Here is a 24,593-nt window from a genome sequence, read left to right as displayed (position 1 = left end):
GTATAGAAGTCAAACTTAAATACTGTGTAATATTTGAAATACTTGTTTGCTTCTAGAGAAGCCACAGGAATAAGTCTGCCTCTCCTGACTGTATATTTATAATTTGTCTTATGATTTCTCATTGAGGTCCTTAACCATTTCTCTGCAATAAGTATCTCAAGTGCCCTCAAAGTACTATTGGAGGCTGGCTTGAACTAGGAAAGCCTTGAACACTTCCTTGGTTGACAGTTCTAGACTGGAAGATTCCGTGTCCTTCCTTGAAGCCCCCTTCTGCCTAAGTAGCAAGTTAAGAAAAGGTAGAGATAGCCCTAGCCACATTTCTCTAGGGTCCTATGGCTCACAGGACAGTCTCCCTTTCAGCATATCCAGCCAGAATTGCTGGTTTCCCATTTCTCTAGATCCATGGATCCTTTTCTATTGCATCAAGAAAAACAGCAGTGTTTATTCCTTCTACTCAGACAAAACAGTTTACTGCTGGGCAGTGGTGGTGCATGCCTTTTAATCCCAGCTTGGGGGTGGGGGGGATGACACAGAGGCTGATAGATGAGTTCAAGGACAGCGTGGTCTACAGAGCAAGTTGCTGGACAGCCAGGGCTACACAAAGAGGCCTTTCTTCAGAAACAAACAAAACAAAAACCCCCCACAGTTTAGTGTATTCATCCACAGCTATATTGCCTTTTTATTGATTTTTTTAAATGCTTACTGGCCATGTCTTGTCTCGTCTTTTTGATTCTATGTCTATCATCTTCATATATGTAATAACAGTGCTTCCTGACATTGGTTTTATTTTTCAGAATCAGAGAATGCAGAGTGGTTCTGGTAGAAGGAAAAGCCAGAGGCTGTGCCTACCCAGCCCCTTACTTGGATGAATATGGAGAAACAGACCCGGGGCTAAAGTAAGATTTTCTTTAATGGAAAGTTTAATCAGTTGTCTTATATTTTATTTGCTTTATTGTATGAGTATATTAACAGTTCTTTAAACATGCAAATCTAGAAATAGAGTTACTGATGGTTGTAAGTTGCCATTTGGGTGCTGGGAACTGGACCTCTGCCTTCTGCAACAGTAGTGAGTATCTTAACCACTGAGCCCTCTCTCCAGCCTGCCTGGCCCTGGTGAGATAGTTAGGCTCACTGATCCTAGGAGGGTGGGTGACTGGTTAGTACCACATGTTATTACACTCTGCTTTCTATGTAGGCTAGGGGCCTTGAACTCAGGTCCTCAAGTGCCAGGCACTTTACTGACAGAGTTGTCTCCCAAACTTTATTATACTTTTAAAATATCATCCAAAATGATTAAATTTACTAGATAGGGCTTGGAATCTATTGGATTGTATAGGGATTTGTTTTTATTGAGACAGCGTTTGACTTGCCTTTAAGTTTAAGGGGGGAGGTACTGAGTGGTAAAAGTAGGTAATGCTGGTCAGAGTGGAGGTCACCTTTAATTCCACTACACAAGAGGTAAGTGCAGATGTGTCTCTGTGAATTTAAGGGTCATCAGATCTTAATAGTGGCCAGCCAGGGTCACATGGTGAGAGTCTATCTCAAAAACAAAACCAATAGCAACAACAACAAAATAGTTAGTAACCAAGGATAATCTCAAGTTGTTCTAGAATAGTACAAAAATGTAGAACTTTTAAGTTAATGATAAACAGTGTGAAAGAGGACAAGGAGCTGAGACGTTTGATGTTTCAGGAACTGAGATGCTGGTTATCTCTATTACTGTACTCAGCAGACCTCAGACTTTTGAGTTAGCTGGCACAGTGTTGCAAACTAGGTAACCCTGGAATAGAAATGTAGTTACTTAAATATTGCTAAGCCAGGTATGATGATGCACATCTAGATGTAGTCCTTGCTACCTGGGAGAATGAAGCAGGAAGGTCATTTGGAGTATTGCTGTTCAAACCCAGCCTGGACACTGTAACAAGACTGAGAAAAAACACAAGCAAGAAAGTGCTCACCAAGCACGTGCAAGATGAATCATAGGGAAGGTTATAAAACAAAGTATTTCTGAGCAGAATGATGATTTAAGACCTTAGTGTTATGCCTCAAACCTAATCTCCTACACAAAATCATAAACTGAAGCTGGGTAAATTGTGAGGACAGAAAGCCATTAGAAAAACCCATTCAGCTAACCACCAGAAAAGACCAGAGCTGCTTCAAGTTAGAACCTGTTTAAATGAGGTCTCATTATGTTCATCATGTATAGGGTCTGATTTCCCAAATAGTCAAGGAGTCCATGTCTGCTTCTTTAACTAAGTGGTGTGCCAGGTGCTTAGTAATCAGTGAAGAGTTGCCATTTCTCAGGCCTGGCTGACGCTTGTGTTCACAGCTGCAGGGGTGTCTTGGTAGTGTACACTGATTTAAGACTAGAGATGGCACCGTTATTGATTAAAGCTTAGATGTTGGTTTTGTTTTGTTTTGTTTCCTGAAGGAGGGGAAACCCACTTCATTTATCTCGGGAGCGGTATCGGAAGCTGCATTTGGTCTGGCAACAGCACTGCATTATAGAAGAGATTGCTCGGAGCCAGGAGACTAATCAGATGCTATTTGGATTCAACTGGCAGTTACTCTGAGCTACAGCTCTGCCTCAAGACAATCATGAGTGACATCAATAATAAAGACTGATCTAAAATTCTAGAGAACTTTCTGAGGACGGGGAAGTATTGGAGGGTCTTTTGATCCATGTCCAGATTCACATACATTAATAAAATATTCCTTAATGGAATATTGCTTTCAATTATCAAACATAAGCTTCAAGGGAAAAACAAGACATAGATTAATGTTTTATGTTCTAGAACACTAAAGAAATGCTTGTTCATCCAAGTGTCTATTTCTGCTAATATTTCCAGAAAACTCCTTTCCCTTCATAACTGTCCTATTTCATTTCATACCATCCACCTGGTTAATGAGGTCACATTAAGCGATTGTGGACATTTCTCCATCTGGTTAACGTCTCTGCACTTTTGTATTTGGTGTTTCCCAAGTGTAGTTTATCTTGAATTAGATCTCTGATCACAAGATGCTGATCCCTGTGATGATCTAAAGAGGAATTGCACAACTAAGCAGTTTCTTTCAACTAAAGATTTCAAAACATGTAAACAACTTTCTTCTTTACGGAAATATCCTTAATGTACCACCTATGGCTACAGCCAGAAACAGATCTAAATCTCTATATGGACAGAGTGTTAGTTGTGCTAGTCTAGAAAGCATCCTTCCAATATAGATCTCAAGAAGAATTAGGAGAATGTGCTTATTATACATTCCTTATACAGAAAGCCTGTTATCCTCACCTGATTCCAGGTAGCTCAGTGGAGTCACAAGTTACCCATCTGTTCCATTTTTTAAGGCAGGTTTCTGCAGTGAGATCTTGTCTCTTGTGGCCCCATCCTATTGTCTCTCAGAAAACTCTTTGTAGAATGAGAATCAAAAAATTGCCCCAGTGAATGGTCATATGTGATGAAATTAGAACACTCTCCCATTTAAGCCAGTTCTGCAACCTTCTATGGCTTGTAAGAAACAGATCCTTGATTTGATGTCTATGTAAAACCTTTTGTAAATGACAGTTTATGATTAATATAAAGAGCCGGAAAAAAAAAGCAATGTAATCAGGTCTGTGTCCTGTTATAACCTGCTGAGGTTGAGCCATCATGCTTATAAATAATACTGTTCTCTTGAGTCTGTGCATAGACTTAATTCTTGGTTTTAATGTCTTATATCAAGAACTTGTGAGTAGATCGATACTTATTTTAGCTTCTGTGATATTGGATAATATTGCAGTTGAAAGATGTGTTTGGAGATTGTATCTTCTTTTGCCCTTGGCTACTGCTGCCATGTGTGTGTCTAAGTGTTTTCCTGCCTTCTGTTTAGTGAAAGCAAGGAAGTAAAAACACATTTGCTCAGTGATCAGTAATGCACATTTGGGGTTAAATTTGTTGCCATTTTTATGGAATGGAAAGTGGATTTTGCAGTAAAGGATTGGTGTGAGCAGGAACCAGATTCACAATCATGATTTCCTACTTGGATAAATACTATTCAGAAGAAAGCAGGAACTAGATGCAACTATAATGAACAGTTCACAGCAATTATGAGATAAAGTTCAGTAAATTCAGTATTTGGCTTGTACCATTTGCCAATATGATTAAGTGATTTGAACATTGCCCTTTGTTTTTTCTATAATTTTTTGGGGGGAGATTGTTTAGCTCTGAAATCTGGGCTAGAATAGGCAACATAAGATGCTCATTTCTGCTTTAGTCATCTGGCCCCATTTGCCAAGGATAAAGACTTTATTTTTAGTCTTCTTAGATTCAATTTGTAAACCCTGGAGCTAAGCTCTCAAGGTGCCAGGAGGACTAGCTAGCAGTGGCCAAAGATCCTAATTCATCGCCCAAGTTCTGCTTCTTGAGATGGAAGTTTCTGCACTGCAGGTGGACTTAGGCCACAGTGCTGCCCCAGCCCAAGGGATTTTTAATAGTATTCATCATGACATGATTTAAGTCTGCTAAGAAGTTTACTTAAGCAACCAAGTCACTTTATTTAGTGTAGTATGTGAAAGAATTGGTTTAGTAGGATGGCTCCCAACTCTGTGTTTTTAATATTGGTGAGGGACTAGCAAGGATTTTAATGATACAGTAAAGATAAACATATATCTGTATAATTAATTTATTTTGTCAGTGTATGGGCTGTGAGTTCACCTTCTAGTGGTCATTTGTCATTTCATAACAACTATGCATTTTGGTTCACTGTGATGATGATCGACATTTAGTGACTGCGAAATGTTTATACCACTGATTCAAATTCCATTCATGATGAAGTTATACAAATGATGCATATATTGATATCTTTTATTGCAAAAATGTAAATTAAAAACTTGTATAATGTTCTTGTGCTTTTTGAAATAAAATATCTTATATGTGTATATTTAAAAAGAAAAAAAGGGACTTCTCATGTTTGGGGATTTGGGTTTGAAGTATAAAAATCTTACCTTAGAAAGGAGCTCTACTTAAAAGTATGTCAGCCCAGCCATGGTTTTTTGTTTGTTTGTTTGTTTTAAGCAGAGTTTCTTGGGGCTCATGCTGGGCTCAAACTCATGACACAGCTGAGGCTGTGATCCTTTGCCTCCACCTCTGAAGTACTGGAATTATAGGCATCTGTCACCACACCCAGCTTAAAGTTTTTTCAAGACACAGACTTTTAAGGTTAATGGTCTCCAAACTTTTTGACTGTACATTCCATCACCACATGTAGATTTATACATACTATTTTCATATAGTGTCCTATGCCTACATTAAACACATTGTATGACATAGCACAAAACTGGAAGGTTTTAATTCAACCAAGTTTGCCCCATTGTCATAATTAAGCTCTCCAAGGTATAAAATAATAAAGATATTCAAGGCTGCAAGAGAAAAGAAACAAACATAAGAGAGTCTCTATCTAATGGCAAACCTCTCAGAAATTCTGTAAGCAAAGAGAAGGTACTTAAGATATACATAGTACTGACAGGGGAAAATCAGCCAAGATAAATCTAGCCTTCAGGATTGAAAGAGGAAAAAAATATTTTCATCAAATAAAAAGCTAAGAGTCCTATCTCTGTCAGAGCTGTCCTACAAGAAATGCTAAAGGGTTCTCGTGGAATAGAAAGACTTTGGCGATAAGAGTGTAAGTCAGGTAGACCATTTGCCTAGTATGTATATGATCCTGGGTTTGATTCCCAGCACCACAAAAAAGAAAGATAGCAATTCACAGGCAAGAGTGACTTTACTGATAAATTCAGAATGTTCTAGTATTGTAAAACAGTAGGTAAATCACTACTAACCAATATGAAGATTAAAAAATAAATTCTACAAGCCAAGGATAGTGGGTGGTTTGTGCCTTGCAGTTCCAATTACTCAGGAGTCTGAGGCAGAAGGATTACTGGAGCCTATCAGTTTGGGAACCAGCCTCCATAACATGGCTGTGTTTCTAGGAAGAGATGGCATTTGAGAGTGTCTTCTATTGCTATGATAAAAATACACTGATAAAAGCAACTTTAGAAATAGTTAGCCGGGCAGTGGTGGTGCAAGCTGGGGGGGGGGGGGGCGGGGAGGGGTGGCGCACGCCTGTAATCCCAGCACTCTGGGAGGCAGAGGCAGGTGGATTTCTGAGTTCGAGGCCAGCCTGGTCTACAGAGTGAGTTCCAGGACAGCCAGGGCTATACAGAGAAACCCTGTCTCAAAAAAACCAAATCCAAAAAACCAAAAAAAAGAAAAAAAAGGAAAAAGAAATAATTTATTTTGGCTCACAGTTAAGAGTATCAGGAACAGTAGCTTGTCACATTGTATCTGCAGAAAGAATGAAGCAACTGATTCTTGGGCTCAGGCTCAGGTGGGTATAGTCTATCCCTCTCACTATGGCTGGTAGGTCTTCCTGTCTCAACTAAATAATCAATACAACCACCCAGAAATTCATCTCCCAGGTAATTCTAGATCTCATCAAGCTGACAATTGAGATTAGCCATTGCAGACAAGTCAATTAGAAGATAGGAAATGAAGCATTCAAAGTTCACCAAGGAAGAGTGACCCCTGAAAGTATAGGGTTTGTTGTTTATTGTAGTTCCTTTTCTCGTGTTAGACTGCTGTCATACAGATGAGCTTGTTATAACCAAACTCTGATTTTTTTTTAAGTCTATATTAACCACAAAACAAAAGTCTAAAGTAGACAAACAGAAAATAGTAAGTGATCAAACATGACTGGAGTAAGTCATTTAGCGGAAAGGAAAAGTCTAAGAGAGAAAGAAAAGAACTCAAAAGGATATGTTACATAATTGCTAACCAATGAAATGAAATGAAACAAATTCTACAAGACAGAGTGATAAACTTGAAATGAAAAAAACTATACCCAAGTTACATTGCTTACAAGGACATGGTTTAATAGGGCACAGGGGACCAGGGTGAGCCGGTAAAGCCGCTGGCCACCAAGTCTGACATTCTGAGCTCCATCCCCAGACCACACATGGTAGAAAAGTAGAATAAGGTAGAAAATACCATTTATCAAATGCTGATATAGTGATTTACTTAAAGCACTGCTTGTACTGCCTGTTTGCCAAGCATGATGTCACTGGCTACCTGAAACTGACACAGAGAAATAGCTGGAACAATAGGCTGTTGCCCTTAACAACCTGCTGACTGCAACATACACTCTGAAAAATATTGCTTGCTTGCCTGGCCCACCTTGTGGTTTTCGAATATAAAATGAGAATGCAAACTGGATCCAGGATCGAAGCCTTTCAGGAGCTGTCCTGGCATTGGTCCACTGGTGGCATCTCTTCTCCACTCATTGGTATTTGATGCTTATTCCAGAAAGATTCCCCTCAAGTAGAGAACTGACTACACAAGCTGTCCTCTAGAGGATGTAGAGACCCAGTTGGAGATGGGAGCGTACACATGTGACTATGCACAAACACATATATGCTGTTATACTAGAGGATGTAGAGACCCAGTTGGAGATGGGAGCTAGGACCAGTGAGTTCCTAGCCAGCTATAATTACAACTCAGGACCCTGCCTCAATTCCCTCCCTGCTTCCCTTGTAATAACTGTCCATCTCCTCCAGGTATATGAATATCATGCTTTGCATATCTGGGTATTTTAGTATCAGTGTTTTAATATCAATAATGTATATACACATATATGTATATACACACATACAAAAACCAGTAAATAAGTGCCAAAACAACAAGATATGCAGGTACTGAGTGTGAAGAAATTCGATAAGATACTCCATGCAAATGAAGCCCTACCCCCCAAAAACACAAGAGTTATCATGTGAGATGAAGTATAGCTAAATCAAAAGTGTGTGTGTGTGTGTGTGTGTGTGTGTGTGTGAGAGAGAGAGAGAGAGAGAGAGAGAGAGAGAATTGGCTGGCTGCCTAGCTACTCAGTAGTCTGGGAAGGAAAATCACCTGAGACAACAAATTTGAGCACAGCCTGGACAACATGGTGTGAGTGACCCTGCCTTGGGCTGGGGAAATGGAATAAAATGATAAGGGGTCAGCTCAGCAGGAGGAATTAACAACTCTAAACATGCACTGATATTAAAATACCCAGATATGCAAAGCATGATATTCATATATCTGGAGGAGATGGACAGTTATTACAAGGGACTCAGGGAGGGAGTTGAGGCAGGGTTCTGAGTTGTAATTATAGATGGATAGGAACTCACTGGTCCTAGCTCCCATCTCCAACTGGGTCTCTACATCCTCTAGTATAACAGCAACCTGATTTGTAAAGAGATAACAGCATACACAGTAGAATTAGTCATAAGGACAGGCAGTAGCAACCCTGGAATGCAGCCCTGAAACCAGTAAACCAAATTCTGCTTCTATGCATTTAATCTTAGAACAGAGACCAAGCTGATCTCCGTGAGTTTGATACCAGCCCCATCTACATTTACAGTGCCAGGACTAAGTAAATAAAAGAATGTGCTCTCTCTCCTCTCCTCTGAAGTCTTGACAATTAACCCTGGTCATGTTTCTGGGTAGGCCTTAAAGAAATAAATAAAGCAATACATAACCATCTTAAAGCAGAAGATTAAAAAAAAAAAAAAAAAGCGAAAAGTAAGCCCAGACTGAAAAGATGGCTCAGGAGTCAAGAGTATGCACTGTTCTTCCAGAGGACGTGAGGTTGATTCCCAAGTACTTCAGCATGTGCTCTCTCTGTCTCTGTCTCTGTCGCTCTCTCTCTCTCTCTCTCTCTCTCTCTCACACACACACACACACACACACACAGAGAGAGAGAGAGAGAGAGAGAGAGAGAGAGGACAGACAAGACACACACACTTGAAAGTAAAAAATCTTTAAGGGAAAGCATGGGTTTGGAGGTTGATACAAAGCATGAGAACATGTGTAGTTTTGTTTGTTTTAGTATTTTGCTTTTTTCATTAATCAATTTGCAGTGCTGGGGATCAAACTCAGGACTTTGAACATGCCAGGCAAGTGCTCTAATATGGAACTATATTCCCACTCCAAGAATTACTGCCAAAATAGGTTTGTGAGTTTTGTTGTTGTTTGGTTTGGATTATTTGTTTGGTTTTGGTTTGGTTTGGTTTAACAATTGAGTGTACTTAAATACTAAAAAAGAGTAGGAAGTATGAAGGATTACATAGCTTATAATAATAAATACATGTAAAGAACATATGGGGTCCACATCTTGTATTCATTTAATTCACCATATGATGTTGTACCTTGATTGTGTGTGTGTGTGTGTGTGTGTGTATATGTATATATATATATATTACATATAGTATATATATGTATATATACTATATACATACATATATATTACATATAGTACATTTCTAGAAATTTATCTGCCATTTGCAAGTATTTTTATAATGTAGAATATACTATGCCCAAATAACAGTACTAGAAAATATATTAGAATAATATTTATCAGGATAATTATCCTAACTCAATAAAAGTTTTTTTAAAAAAAATCTCTAACTGGAAGGCCGAATGCCCCCTGCAGTGATACACTCTGATCACTAGGGTGAGCTATTAGCACTGTCAACCTGCCAAACTGTCGGGGGGGGGGGGGGGGGGGGAGTGGGGGCTGGCGGGGGGGGGGGGGCTAGGGGGGTGGTGTCTCAAAATCACCATAGTTACAGTGTGAGTGGTTCAGTGTTTGGAGTATCAAGCTAATCCCAAACTGTAGAAACCACAGAGCTTTTTTCCTGACTGTCCAGAGGCACACAACATGAGGGATGAAAGCATTACCTCCTTGTTCCTCATTTTAAAACTGTGACTATAAGGCCGGGCAGAGTGGGCAGATGCCCATAATCCCAGCATTTGGGAAACGGAAGCATGGAGGGAGCTATGAAATTTGAAGCTAGCCTGTGCTAGCATTGAGACTTTGTCTCAATAAAAACAAGCAAACCAATGAGCTAACTAAACCTATAGGGATGTAATGATGTATTACTAGATGATTTTCCTGTTGCACACAAGGGGGATCAAAACAAAATAAAACCCCCAAAACAAAAAAGCCCTGAACTGGGAATTCAATTCCCAGTACCCAATAAAAAACAACACCTGACAAGACTGGAGAGATGGTTCAATGGTTAAGAGCTTTGGCTGTTTTTCCCAGGGACCAGGTTCAATTCCCATCACTCACATGGCAGCTCACAACTATAACTCCAGTTCCAGTGGATCCAACTCCTTCAAACAGACATACATACAGAGCAAAGACACACACACACACACACACACACACAAAAGCGCACATTAAAAATAAATACATAAAAACCCTGAGCAAAACATATATTTTAATGTTCTAAAAACCATAGCTGCTGGCTTGAAGCTATGGCTCAATAATAAACCATTTGCCTGGAATGTGTGATGGTCTAGGTCCAATCCCTAGTACTTTTCCCCCCTGCACAAAACAAACTTTTTAAGTTTACCTTTAATGATATAATTAATCTGAGTCTCATAAAAGCTAGGGAAAAATGGCAAGGAAATTAAGAAACAACTACAGGTGGACAGCAGTGGTTTAATCCCAGCAGCATTTAATCCCAGCACTCAGGAGGCAGAGGCAGGCGGATCTCTGAGTTTGAACAAGTTTCAGGACAGCTCAAGGCTACATAGCAAAACCCTGTCTCAAAAAAACAAAAACAAAACAACCCCCCTATAATTAGACTAGGATCATAGAATCAGTTCTTCCCTTCTTTTTGCAGTTCTAGAAATCAAACCCAGTGTCTTTAGGCAAGTTAGTCAAATGGTCTATTATTGATCTTACCCTAGAACTACTTTATAAATGTAAACGTTCTTGGTTTTTTTTTTAACTTTACTTTTTTTTGTCAGTCTCAATACTTCCTTATAGTCTATTTTAATTGCCATCAAACAAAAATTGATATTCAACAATCCATATCCTCCAAATTATGGTTATTTTGTTTGGCAGTCCAACATTTTTTCTATCTTTATTCCTCATATTTGGATTTTTAAGTTTTTGACATAAAGCTTATCAACACAAAAAGATGAAGTTTCAAAATTACTAAAAATAAGATCAGAACACAAATAGGGTAGTTCATATGCTAGAAACTTCCAAAGTAGTGGTTGCTACAATGTATTCTATAGGATCTGAGTATTTGCTAAGTACAAAGCAGAACTCTGAAGTTTGTATTTGTTTTCCTAGTATCTGGTAAAGTAGTCCACCCTATGAAAATTTGTTTTTCGAAATTTTGTCGATTGAGTAATGTTTAAATAGAAACTAGTTTGATGAAAAATCTAAAGGCAAGGCTGGTGGTTTGCAGAAGCATTTGTAAACCCCACTATTGAATTTCATGTTTTGAAGCACTATGTACTCAGTTTGAAAATAGCCTGACAGCTGTGAGGAAATTAACTAATGCACAGTTATTAGTGTACAATTCTGGGTTCTGAGAAGTTTTGTTTTGACTCTTTTTTGACCCCAGGAATTAGACTCAGCACTGTACGTGATAAACCTGCATTCTACCAGTGAGATTCTTGCTTTTTTGGCTCATCATTAGCTAATTCTCTTGTGCTGACAAAGCACTTGGGGTCAGGGAAGCAGCTTAAGGAAGAGTTTATTTTGGTTTATAGTTCAAAGGTGCAATCCAGTATGGTGGGGAAGCTGTGGAGTGTGAGATGTTTGGTCACCTTGCATTTGTAGTCAGGGAAGTAGAGGGAGACGAATGCTGGTCTCCTGTTAACTTGCTTTCTTGCTTTTCTGCACACACTGCCAGCATTTGCACTCAGACTGGCGGGATAGAAGATGCTTTACTATTCCCATGTCAACTGCACACATTCATTCAGGGTTCCTCTGTGGCCTACACTGCTAGCTGGATTAGGGTGTGTCTGTCTTCCCCCTCTCCACTAACAAAATCTAGATAATCCCTTGTAGACACACCAAAGAGCTTGCTTCTTTGGTGATTCTACCTTGAACCCTGTCAAGGTGACAAAAGGAAAAGTAACCATCACAAGCAGGGGGGTGAACTCAACACTTTCTTCATGTCCCCAGAGAATTTTTTTTTTTTTTTAGAGATAGGGTTTCTCTGTGTAGATAATTTTTAAAGACAAAGGAAGAAAAAATGTCCGCCATCTCCTTTCTTTGATCTTCATGCTGATTCATACTGTGGTGTTGGGGCTGGGGATGTGGTTCTGGAGTATTGTGCTTGCCCTGCTAGGGCACAACAAACAAACAAAACATTGTCATGTTGCCCTGGTAACCACCATGTGCTACAAATGACCCACATAGGTAATTTCCTGTTGGGATCAGGAGAACATTACAAAGTGGCACCTAAATGTGGGTAGATTAGCACACATATGGAAGAACAGGAAAAGGAGAGGGTTATTCGGTGTGCTGATGTTTATTTCATGTTAGAGCAAAGGAGGAAAAAGTTTTGTAAAGTGAATTATGTCTTATAGGAAGACTACCCAGTATAAAAATGTAACTTACTGAATACTTTGTAAGATTCTTCCTAAGTCTGAGTTTTGTTCTTTCAAGTGTCCAGGGCATCTGCACACCTGAGTCAGTCATCTATTTCACCTTTATTTTCCCAAATTTTTTTGTTTTTTAAATTTCAAGGCAGGGTTTCTCTGTGTAGCCCTGGTTGTCTTGGAACTCTTTCCATAGACCAGGCTGGACTCTAACTCACAGAGAAATGGCTGCCTCTGCCTCCTGAGTGCTGGGACTAAAGGTGTGCATCATCATTGCCTATTTTCCCAAATCTTTCTGTATTAGTAGTTATCACCACACAATCAACTAGTGTTGAAGATAATAGTAAACATTTATTTTTGATGCTGTGGATTAAACCTTAAACATTTATTGTATCATTTTTTGTGGGGCTGAATTTGGGGAGTGGTTTAGCTAGCTGATTCTGGCTTGGCTTATTTTACAAGGTGATTGTCAAGATACCAACTGGGAGCTATAATTGCAGCATGCCCAAGGCTGAGGCAGGAAGATCAAAAAATTGAGATTATTCAGGGCTTCATGGGGGCTACATCCTATCTTTAAGAGAAAACAATGAAGATCCCACATGAAACCCATTTGTATGTTAACCTATTTTTTTAAAAATTCTACCTGTTTTTGTAGCACATGTCTGTATTAAATAATGGGAAAAAATTTTCCAACTTTAATCAATAGAAACAAAACAATCTGGCAACGTCTTTATGTTTGAATAGAACAAGATGACTTCATCATCAGTTGCCTGTTGTTCTGGTTTTTATCCAAGAGCCTGAACATGACAGGCAGTAAAGATGTCTCCTGCTTGTAAAAGAACATAAAGAGGCTGGTATTTCCTCAACAGTAAGAACATTTCTGTCACCTAAGAAAATATTTGAAAGTAAAAGTTAAGCTTTATAATTCATCCCATCGCATCCTTTCTGCCCATGGCAAACTTGCGGCAATCATTGTAACTGTTAAGGAAAAAGAACGTTGGGCATTCAATATTTAAACAGGTCCACAGTTTGGTTTTGACATCAGTTTTGTGATCTTGGTAAAGTTAATTCTTAATTTTTAATGTCTATATAAAGGCCAGTAAAGAAAGGAGGGGACTTACTCTTAGTTTTTTTGTTTTGTTTTTCACCAAAGAGCTTGACACATTCAACATAAAATGTCTCCCACACAGCTTCAATGTTCCACCCTTCACAGTCTTTGTGGGTCTTGAGCCACTCCTGTAAACTCCCAGCTTAGAGTCCCAGACTGGTCCTCTCGAAAGTTGTTCATTGTCTTTATCAAAAAGCCAATGAAATCTTTTTCCGTAGGTTGTGAATGGGCACTCCCTCACCAGGCTGACATCTTTGTAACTCCTTTCTTTTCTCCAAACACCTTCGTGTTTCCCGGCCCTAGCCAGCAGCGTGGGTTAGGGGGACAGCGCCCATTTCCCAGATCCTGGTAGCTCTAGGTCTGAGCAAGCTAGTAGACCTTAAGCAGTGACCCGGCCTCACGATTCTCGACGCGACTGCCTCAGTGACAAAGCATTACCGATTTTCTTCCAAAGGACCCAACTCTGTGGCCACAAGCACGCTAAGCTAGGAGAACACCTACTGAAGTCGGCTTTCAGAAGCACTGCGCCTTACATCTCTCCTCAGGACAGGCCGGCCGTTGCAGCGGAGGCTGGAACTACAAGTCCCAGAATCCCTGAGCACACGCGCATTGTCATTGTGATGCTCCTTTCCCGGTAACTCGCCCTCTCAGGCAAACCTGAAGATAGCGGCAATTCTCCGGTGGGGGGCGGAGACGCTCTCGGCCCAATTCTCCGCCCCCTTCCTGATAGGCAATGGGACTAGCCAACCGACGCTACGGGTTGGGAACGTGCTCTCCAATCAGCACCTGCGGCGGAGAGGTGGGCGGTGCGCGCTGGCAGGGCAGGTGGGCTAGGCTGTGCGGCTTGCGGGGGGGAGAGTAACGTCGAGCCGGGTCAGCGGGCGCTGCAGTAGTCGCCGCAGCGGCGATGGGAGCGGTGGGGACGAGGCGGAGGCGGCGGCAGGAGGAGGAGGAGGAGCAGGGGCTGGCACGAGAGCAGCGGCCCGGGGCAATCCGCAGCAGTACCCGCAGCCGCCGCCGCCGCCTTTAGACGCGGACGGCATCCGAGGGGACCGCCGGCCGTCAAAGCCGCGCTCGGGTCCCGCCGCAGTGGGCGGCGGGGGATGGGCAGGCGGTGGCGGGCCCGCCTGCTGAGCGGTGACTCCTGCCTGTGCGGACCCTGAGCTAGACCATAGTCCTCCGTCAGAGATCCTGCGTCCGCCGAGGCCCAGGTAGGACACACCCCCGAGCCCCAGGGCGTCTCCTAGAAGCCTCCCTGTGCCTGCCTCGTTCCTTGCTCAGTTCTACCGAGGCGTGGAGGGGAGACTGCCGGAGACCCCTGGGTTTCTTCTGCCCACGCCCTGAGGCGACGCCAGACCCAAATTGATCCTCATCCCAGAGATCGTTCTCTTTCTGCCCCATTTCCCCGGAGGCTTTGGGTGCCTTCCCTGAACTTGGAGGGTCATGAAGCTGCTTCGTTTGTTCCTGTGGGTGACCCATATATCACTTGTACTCATGACTCTTCTACCAGGACCGAGTAGAGAGAAGTCTTTTAAAATTATGAGCGTTTCATGCTATCTTGCTTTTCCCACTGTAATGGAAGGGTGACGGGACTACCAAATCTCATCTGTGTGGTAACCAGGAAGGCCAGGACTTTGTAGTATTGAAGTGATGACCAGAGGGATTTGCTTTGACAAAGATGATGCTGGTGATACGCGGGGATACCGAAAGAGGGACAAAAGAGCCCACATATACGCACTGTCGAGTCAGAGAAGTAAATAATCATGGGGATGCTAGGATACCTGATCCTTCAATGAAGTTCATTTTGTTTCAGTTGTGGCGCTGCCTTAGAGGTAAAAATGACATTGAGTTGTACTTTGCTTTGGATTAAAGTTGATAGGCTTCTCCTCTAGCTTTGGAAGCTGTCCTTTAACATTTAAAGAAGACAATTTTATTTTAATCTGTATATGACGGGACGATGTTACTTAGTAGAATTCAATGTGTGTGAGAGAGTGTATTATGAATGGACTCAAATTCTCAAATACAAGGAAGATTCAGGCTGTGTTTTGTTACAGTGTTTGGTTTTGAGCCATTAATAGTTGCAGTGACATGCTGCCAGGATCTACTGCAAAGATGTATCTGTTTTCTTTTAACAAAGTGGACTAGAATAACATTCATTTAAGGGATAGGAAAAAATGAGGATTTTTAAAAGTATTGAGTGGGTTGGATACTTTTTACTTTCAGTCTTGCGATTTTAAAGAAGCTGCAATAGTGACAGATATAACAGTATGCCATCTTGGAGAATCTATCCTGATGAGGATTATGATCTATTAAAAATTAAAACATAATAAAAGAAATCTTTAATGCAGAAGCTTATATTTCCTCTATGATGAATTTTTATTGACACCAGAAGGGATGCTTGAAACCTTCACTACAAAGGAAGGTTTCTTTAATAGTTTAACTTTATAATGGAGTGTTAGAAACTGATTTTCCTCTTTCAGCTTTGGACACATAAAAGACATTAAGGCTCACACATAGCTTCATTCATTTTATTTATAATTTCAAACTGGGACAATTTAATTATGAGCAGAGAGCTGACTTAAAGATTGTATCTTGTTCATCATCTTATCTATGGTTCATGTCATTGAATCTGTGTTGTATATGACTTCAGGTTCTTTTGTTAGGTACTGTTTTTGTTTGTTTGTTTGTTTTTTTGTTTGTTTTTAATACCCCAGGAAAGCTGAGCAATTATGTAGGACTTCATATATCCTTAAATGTCATGTAAGAAATGAAGTTTGGCCGGGTGGTGGTGGTGATGGTGGTGGTGGTGGTGGTGGTGGTGGTGGTGGTGGTGGTGCACGCCTTTAATCCCATCACTTGGGAGGCAGAGGCAGGCAGATTTCTGAGTTCGAGGCCAGCCTGGTCTACAGAGTGAGGTCCAGGTCAGACGGCTACACAGAGAAATCCTGTCTCGGAAAAACAAAACAAAACAAAACAAAACAAAAAAGAAATGAAGTTTGTATAATTTAGAAAATTCTAGGGAGCAATTTACACATAAAGATGCATTCAAAATGTGATAGTTGTGGGTTGTTTAGAAGTGTTTAGATTTATTTATCTTTATTTTGTGTGAACCAGTGTTTTACCTGGATGTGTATGCAGTGATAAACTGTTGGTGTTTCAAAGTGTGTGTTACACAGCTTAGTTAGTTCTGATTATGGAATTTAAGTTTCATTTTGTTGGCAAGCAGGAAGTTTTTTGTATGCTATACAATTCTTACAAATAATACCTATGGATGATATTGCTTTGTTGTTTAGAGGCAGAATTATTATGTAGTCCAGGCAGGTTCTAAAGCCCCAATAAGCTTTCTGACTGGGCCTCCTAAGTGCTAGAATTACAAGTGTTAACTACCATTGTTACGCTGTGCTAGGGTTCAAACCCAGGGCTTCATGCATTCCAGGCAAGCACTTTTACCAATGGAGCTGTATCCTCAGCTTTTCATTTTATTTTGAAAAAGGATCTTCCTAGATTGCCTAGGCCGACCTGGGTTTTATGATCTGCCTGTGTTTGTCACCGGAGTAACTAGGATTGCAAGCATGTACTGTCACACCCAGCTCATTGATTTTTTTTTAATGTGTATATTTGTTTTGCCTACATATATGTAATTGCATTGTGTGAATGCTGCCTAGTGTCCAAGGAGGCCAGAAAAGGTGCTAGATCCCATGGAACTTGATGATGATCAAGTGCTGCCTTGTGAGTGCTGGGACTTGAGTCTGGGCCCTTTGGAAGAGCAGACAGTGCTCTTAGCTACTCATCCGTCTCTCTAGCCCTCAGTTATCTTTTTACATTTTCTTTCTTTTTTGTTTTTTTTTTTTACTTTGTTAAAAATAATTGCCTTAAAAAGTAAAGTTGAGTTGTTTTCCTGATCTAAGTCATGTGATCATATCAATATTGTGTTTTTGTTAATATTTGTCTGCAGCTTTCTGCATTGCATGTGTTGTATGTTATAGAGTATGTTTGTACAGTTTGTTTATTTTCTTTTTGTCTTTCTTTTCTTTGGTATCTCAGCTTATACAGTATCTAAAAATGGTTTTTATTAACATTTTCCAATACCTAGTAAGCCAGAGATAAAGGGAAAAAAGTAGAAAGAAGAAAAACCAAAGAAAAAAGTGCAAGCTATACTACTAATAATATTTGACTTTAAAAATCATCTAGCTGCTGAATTACATGGTGAGCTGGCTTAGGACTCCCTTTCTGTTGGGCTTTCATTGCATGTGAGGAATTTACTAACATTCAGGACTGGTGAGCTAGAAAGATGGCTCAGTGTTTAAGAGCACTTGCTCTTCTTGCAGAGGACCTGTGCTCAGTTTTCAGCAGCCACGTGGTGGCTCACAACCATCAATAGCTTCAGTTCTAGACGATCCAGTGCTGCCTTCTGGCCTTCAGAGCACCAGACTCACATGTGCACAAACATACATGCAGACAAGAGTCATATATATATGTATATATACACATATACACATATATACATATACATATACACACACACAAATAAATTATTGAAAGCAATCTCTTTGAATCTTTGAATAGTGAGTTATTGTAACAAATCCTTACAACCATTTTTTTAAAAATACTCGCTAAGCATTCTCCATGTTTTACTGCTGTGGGTTAAAGACTGAGCAGTAGACAAAAGAGATATCTCTTTACTTTTGAGCTTACAATATACTTTTGAGCAATCGGATAGAAACTGATAATTGTATACGTTTCGTGTATTATGAAGAGAAAGTGTAGCTATGAGCTTGTGACAAATGTTTGGAGGTAAAGCTCAAGGGAAGTTTCTGTTTTATTGACCCTAACTCATTCTGTGTTTGTATTAGCTTCAGAGATCAGTGGAAATAGTTTCACTCTAATTAAATAATTAAAAGTAAATGTACTTTAATTAAAAATGTAATAAAAAAATAATGTGTGCCGGGCGGTGGTGGCGTATGCCTGTAATCCAAGCACTCTGGGAGGCAGAGGCAGGTGGATTTCTAAGTTCGGAGGCTAGCCTGGTCTACAGAGTGAGTTTCAGGACAGCCAGGGCTACACAGAGAAACCCTGTCTCATAAAAACCAAATCCAAAAAAACAAAATATTAATGATGATGATGATGATGATGTGCTTATAACCCTTGTGTGTTATTCAGATATTATGCACTTGTGGCAAACAGGAGAAAAACCAAGAAGGAAACATTTTGTTTTACAGTTATACCCACTGTGACAGGGAGGGCATGGTGAAAAAGAATCAGCTCTCACTTCATGGCATTGAGAAGGCACAGTAAATGCCTACGTTAGTGTCTCATGCCCTCACAGATATACCCAGTGGTGTACTTTATTAATCTCCTGAGCACTTCTTGGTTCAATCAAGTTAGCAATTAGCCCTCACAAGTCCACCTCTTGTTAACTTGTACCCACGCATATCTCTTTAAACCATAACATTTGGACTGGGAAGATGGCTCAATGAATAAAAGTTATCACACAAGTGTGAGAACCAGAATTCAAATCCCCAGAACCCATGTGAAGCCAGATGTGGAAGCACACATCTGTACATGTGCTGAGATGGTAAGAGGAGATGACAATCCTCGGAAGCTCTCATCTGGTATGTTTGGAGGAGAACAGCAAAGTCAGACCCTGTTTCAAACCTTCACATGCATGCTATGTCATGGGAGCTGGAGCCTACACACACATACACTCAACTCACCAGAGAAGGGAGAAAGAGAGAGGGAGAGAGGGAGAGAGGGAGAGAGAGAGAGAGAGAGAGAGAGAGAGAGAGAGAGAGAGAGAGAGAGAGAGAGAGAGATTAAAATAAAATAAAAATAAAACATCTTAACATTCCATCTCTGGCCTTTTGAAGGCTCATGTCCATGATCATACAACTATATAGTCTACCTCCACAGTTTACACAATCTTTACAAATCTAACATTGATCAAAAGTCCAAGTTCAAGGTATCTGAGATTGAAGCAAACTCACCTGTGAGGCCTTGTAAAATCAAAAGGAAAAAAACGTGTAATGGCACAGGGTGAACACTTTCATTCTCAAAGGAAGAAAGAGAAAATATCAAGGTTGGGTAGGACCAAGGCAAGACAAACCAAACAGGGGAAGTAAGTCCCATAGATCCATGGTGGACATATAGTAATGTAATGTGTTGTTCAGATCAGCACTTCCCCCTAGGCCTTGCTGTTTGTAGCTCACATAGCCTTTCTCTTTGGTTAACTTTACTTGGTAATAGTCTGTGTCTTTTTGAGTTACACATTCCAAGTTTCTGACCCATCCAACTTTCTAGTACGTCTCCATTTTGTTTTTGGCTTCATTCTTATGGCTGTACACATGCTCTCGTGCCCTTACACGGGCTGTCTGCAGGGAGACTAACTTGGCTTTAAATTGGAATGGAAGCCTCTACCACTCTACCTCTACAGCCTTTTTATTCTGTGTGCTTACAAAATCTGCATCATATGGACAGTACCAAGGTCTGTTACCAATTCCAGTGATGGTTATATCTTCATGAACCATGGCTGCAATGGTCTCTTAAGTGACCTGTGCCAGACATTTCATTACCATGACAGAATAATTGACAAAAACGACTTAAGGGAGGAATGACTTATTTCACACCGTGGTTATCATGGCAGAGAAGGTTTGCCAGGCTGTGCTCACATCCTGGTCGCTAGGAAACAGGTAACGATGCTCTTTCAGGGACTTTCTTCTGCCCTTTTAATTTCATCCGGCTCTCACCTCTCTATGGGCTAATGTCTCCCACATTCATGGCAGGTATTCACCCCCTGACACACTGTCACAGTCACACTGAGTTGTGCTCTGCTAACTTCTTAGGTCTTCTTAATCTCATCAAATTGACGGAATTAACCAGCACACCTTGAAACAGCGTTAGAGAAAAATCTTTCCAGTCACTCCTAAACACATACTCCCTCTACCTCCCGTGTTTACTCTCCACTTTGTTATTGTGAGTGTTCTATGACCTTTGACCCTCTTCCTTAATCTTGTTTTCTCTCCTCTAATGGGCTCTATTTTACAAAGCAATTTAGAAATGTAAAGAATTTTTAGCTATTTTGTATGTGGTGTGCTCATGCAACAGAGTATGACAATCAGAAGACAGTTTTGTGCATCCAGTTCTGTCCTTCTACCTTTATGTGGGCCCTGGAGATTGACTTCAGGTTGCCAGGCTCATTCAGCAAAAAATAAAGTGGATTATACCTGTTAAGACACACAAGGTTGTCCTCTGGCTTACACATGCATGAACACACATGTGCACCTAAACACACACAAACATATGTGAAGTAGTCTACAACTTTTATAGCATGGTGAACTAGGAAGCACCAGATTTTGTACTTTAGTAATAACTGGTATATGGTATAGTTAGTTTTTATTAAATTTGGAAAAATTTCAGACACTTCTGTTTCTCCCCACAATGTAATTTCTTTGGGACCAATAAAAATAAATGATTTTAAAAATGGGAAGAAACTTTTCAAGATGGCATAGTTACAATAAGTGGAAAAAGAATAAAATAGAATTACAGTAATTAAAGAATAAATGAGGTTCATTGTTGTCCCTGGTTGTGGGTCCATGGGTGTCAGCTATTCAGTCTGATCCCACAGCACCCTGATGCTTTGTGCATTTGATTCCTTTTACCCTCTGTGGTTTTCATTTGCCACCTACTCACCCCCACCCCCGCAGTCCCCACATTCATTTCCTGTTGGATAATTACCTTTTATATATCTTCAAGCTCACTAATCTTCAGGTGAGACTCCTACACAGGTGTTTTGAATTCCCTAAAAGTTGACATTAAAGCCAACTATAGTAAACCAAATCAAGATTTGTTGATTCTTGATATTGTTTTCTTTGTTTCTATCTTGTTAATTATGGCCCTAATTTTATTATTTCCTTCCATCTTGACATTAAGTTGTTTATTTGTACTCGGATATATATGTATGTATGTATGTATGTATGTATGTATATATGTATGTATGTATGTATTTATTTTGCCTGCTTGTATGTCTCTGTGAGGGTGTCAGATCCCCTGGAATATGAGTTACAGACAGTTGTGAGCTGCCATGTGGGTGCTGGGACTTGAATTCAGGTCCTGTGGAAGAACAGCCAGTGCTCTTAACTCCTGATCCATCTCTCCAGCCCATCTGACTAAGCCTCTCTGTCTAGTTTTTTAATGTATGAGCTAAGAGCTATAAAGTTCCTTCTTGGGGCTGGAGAGATGGCTCAGTCACTGACTGTTGTTCCAGAGGTCCTGAGTTCAATTCCTAGCAACCACATGGTGGCTCACAACTATCTGTAATGGGATTCAATGTTCTCTTCTGGTGGATCTGAAGAGAACAATAGTGTACTCACATGCATAAAATAAATAAATACATCTTTTTTTTAAAAAAAGGGTCCTTCTTCACACTCTTTTTATTGTGTTCCTGAGGGGAGGTGTTTTTTGTTGTTGCTGCTGCTGTTGTTGTTGTTGTTATTGTTGTCTTGTTTTCATTTTCAGTTAATTCCACAAATTTGATTTCTTGACTCATTTATCATCCAATAATACATTGTTCAATCTCCTTGTTTGTATAGTTAGTAGAAGCTTGTTAACTGTTGAGTTTAAGCTTTACTGCATTGTGGTAAGATAGGATACATAGAATCATTTCCGTTTTCTGGGTGAAAATTTGTGTCCCACTATGTTGTCTATTTTAGAAAATCTTCCATAGACTTCTGAATAGGATAATTTGGGGGCTTGAGGTAGAATATTCTGTAAATATCTGTTAGGTCTATTTGGTGTGTTAGATATCAGGCAATTCTGATGCTTCTCTATTTTTTATCCAGATGACCTGTCTTTGGAGAAAGTGTAGTATTGCACTCATCTCTTACTGTTGGTTTGGAGTCATCTTGGATCTTAAGTCCTGTAGCATGCTTTTAATGGAATTGGGTGAGGCAGAGTTTGGTTCACATATGTTTGGGATGTGATGTCTTCTTTTTTGTTTTTTGGGGGGGGATTTGGCTTTTTCAAGACAGGGTTTCTCTGTGTAGCCCTGGCTGTCCTGGAACTCACTCTGTAGACCAGGCTGGCCTTGAACTCAGAAATCCGCCTGCCTCTTCCTCCCATAGTGCTGGGATTACAGGTGTGCGCCCGGCCTTTTTCCTTTTTTTTTTTTTTTGGTTTTTTTTTTTTTTTTTTTTTTTTGGTTTTTTTTAGATGTGATGTCTTGGTTTATTGTTTCCTTGATTAGAATGAAGTGTCCTTCTTTGTTTTTTCTGATTAATTTTAATTTGAAGTTTATTTTATTGGGTCTTAGGATGAGGACACCTGCTTGCTTCCCGGTCCTGTTTACTTTGAATATGTTTTTCCACTATTTCTCTTTAAGATGGTATGTATTTTTCAAGGTAGTATAAGTTTCTTGTAGACTACAGAAAGATGGATTTTGTTTCTTAAAGCATTTTACCGTAAATCATGTCTTTTGGGGAGGGGAGTTGAAGCCACTAATATTTAATTATGAAATCTGTGTGATGATTGCTGCTGGTTTGTTGTTATCTTAGTCCCATTCTTATGTTTCAGTAACTATAGCTTCATTTGTTTTCTTTCTACGGTCTTGGCTCTGCTTGCTTCTCTCTTTAGCCTGAAGTATTACTTCTAGCATTCTTTGTAGGGCTGGTTTGGTGGACATGAATTCTTGTAGCCTGTTGATGTGATGAAAGTATTTCTTTCTCCTCCAACAATAGCAAACAGTTTTGTTGTGTTCAGTATTTTAGATTGGTATCTATTGTTTTATAGAACTTCAAGTTCATTGCTCCAGGATCTTCTGGCTTTTAAAGTTTCCATTGAGAAATCAGTTGTTATTCTGATAAGTTTTATGTATGACTTGTGACTTTCTCTTGTAGATTTCAATACCTTCTCTTTGTTATGCATATTTAGTGTTTTAATTATAATATGCTGTGGGGAGTTCATTTTCTGGTCCTGTGTAGTGTTCTATACGCTCCTTATTTTCTTCTGAGATCCTGTTGGTCTGGTCTATGCCATTTACCCAGGATTATTCTCTTTTTATGCTGATAATGTGAAGATTTGCGCTTTTTTTTCTTTTTTTTCTCCTTCATATTCCATACATGAGTGGTTCAGTTTTTTCACTTAACTGAGTCTATGATTTTTTTTCTTTTAAATTTGCCTTCTAGGGTTTGAATGTATCTGTACATATCAGTATCAATATCTAGATATTGAATGTATCTGTAATAACTGTTTTAAAATCCTTACCTACCAATTTTATGTATACTTGTTCATTTTGGTTGTTATTTTTCTTTGTTTACATCCCTGGCAGTTTTCAAGTAGGTACCAGACATTGTGATTTTATGTTGTTATGTTCTGTTTTCTTTCTTTTTCAAATTCTGTTATTTCTTTTTCAAAATTTTCTTTAAGTAGTTTTGTCTTTTATTTTGGGATACAGTTATTTGAAAGTAGTTTCGGTATCCAACACCCTTATAGCCTTGTGTGAGAGTGGGGATTTTCTGCCCTTTTCCAGTGAGTTTTAGCCTTAACTCATAACATGCACTTGTGAGTATTCAGCCTCATGCAGGCTGGAGCTTCTGTAGACTGACTCTTGGGCTGTCCACCCCTGAGCCTCACTGTAGGGCTATCTCTGGGCATGACCTGGGCAGTGGTCACTTCTCTGCCTTTTCTCTGTGCTGTGCTGCCTGGTGTCTGATTTCTGAAACCCGCTGTTTTATATATTTTGTCTGCTTTATTAGCTAGTTAGTAAGTTAAGTTTGGTTCATTTTACTTTGTTGTGTCTTTGTTGTGGCCAGGATTTGAAGTGGTAAGGCATGTGTATTTAAATCTCAAACAAAGAAGAGTCATGAACAACCCATTTACACTTTCACTAGAGATACATATGTCTATGCCCAAATATAGCTTCAAGTATATTCCCTCATCTTTAAATGCATCTTAGACTCTTCCTAATGAATTTTAACATTGTATTCATTGACATTAAAATTATAGGTAAAAATAATTTCCTTATATTTTTCTGTTAAAGAGCAAAGTCTTATATAAATTGTATATGACACTTA

At 39.8% G+C, this 24,593-nt stretch overlaps 2 protein-coding genes across 5 annotated transcripts in view; both read left to right on the top strand.

Moving 5' to 3' along the window:
- Ubr1 (ubiquitin protein ligase E3 component n-recognin 1) overlaps positions 1-4,902 on the top strand; it is a 121,706-nt gene extending 116,804 nt beyond the window's left edge. For all 3 annotated transcript variants that reach the window (XM_052183354.1, XM_052183355.1, XM_052183353.1), the window contains 2 exons: positions 795-896; positions 2,432-4,902. In XM_052183354.1, coding sequence (XP_052039314.1) covers positions 795-896; positions 2,432-2,573 — 244 coding nt within the window. In that variant the 3' untranslated portion in view covers positions 2,574-4,902. The remainder of the gene's footprint in view (positions 1-794; positions 897-2,431) is intronic.
- Positions 4,903-14,354: 9,452 nt separating this feature from the next.
- Ttbk2 (tau tubulin kinase 2) overlaps positions 14,355-24,593 on the top strand; it is a 111,689-nt gene continuing 101,450 nt past the window's right edge. For both annotated transcript variants that reach the window (XM_052183319.1, XM_052183318.1), the window contains exon 1: positions 14,355-14,741. The gene's annotated coding sequence lies outside the window, so the exon portion shown is untranslated. The remainder of the gene's footprint in view (positions 14,742-24,593) is intronic.

Source organism: Apodemus sylvaticus, chromosome 5 (assembly GCF_947179515.1).
Source record: "Apodemus sylvaticus chromosome 5, mApoSyl1.1, whole genome shotgun sequence".
Classification (NCBI taxonomy): Eukaryota; Metazoa; Chordata; class Mammalia; order Rodentia; family Muridae; genus Apodemus; species Apodemus sylvaticus.
The sequence above is the reverse complement of the archived record's forward strand: the minus strand, read 5'-3'. Positions and strand labels throughout refer to the sequence as shown.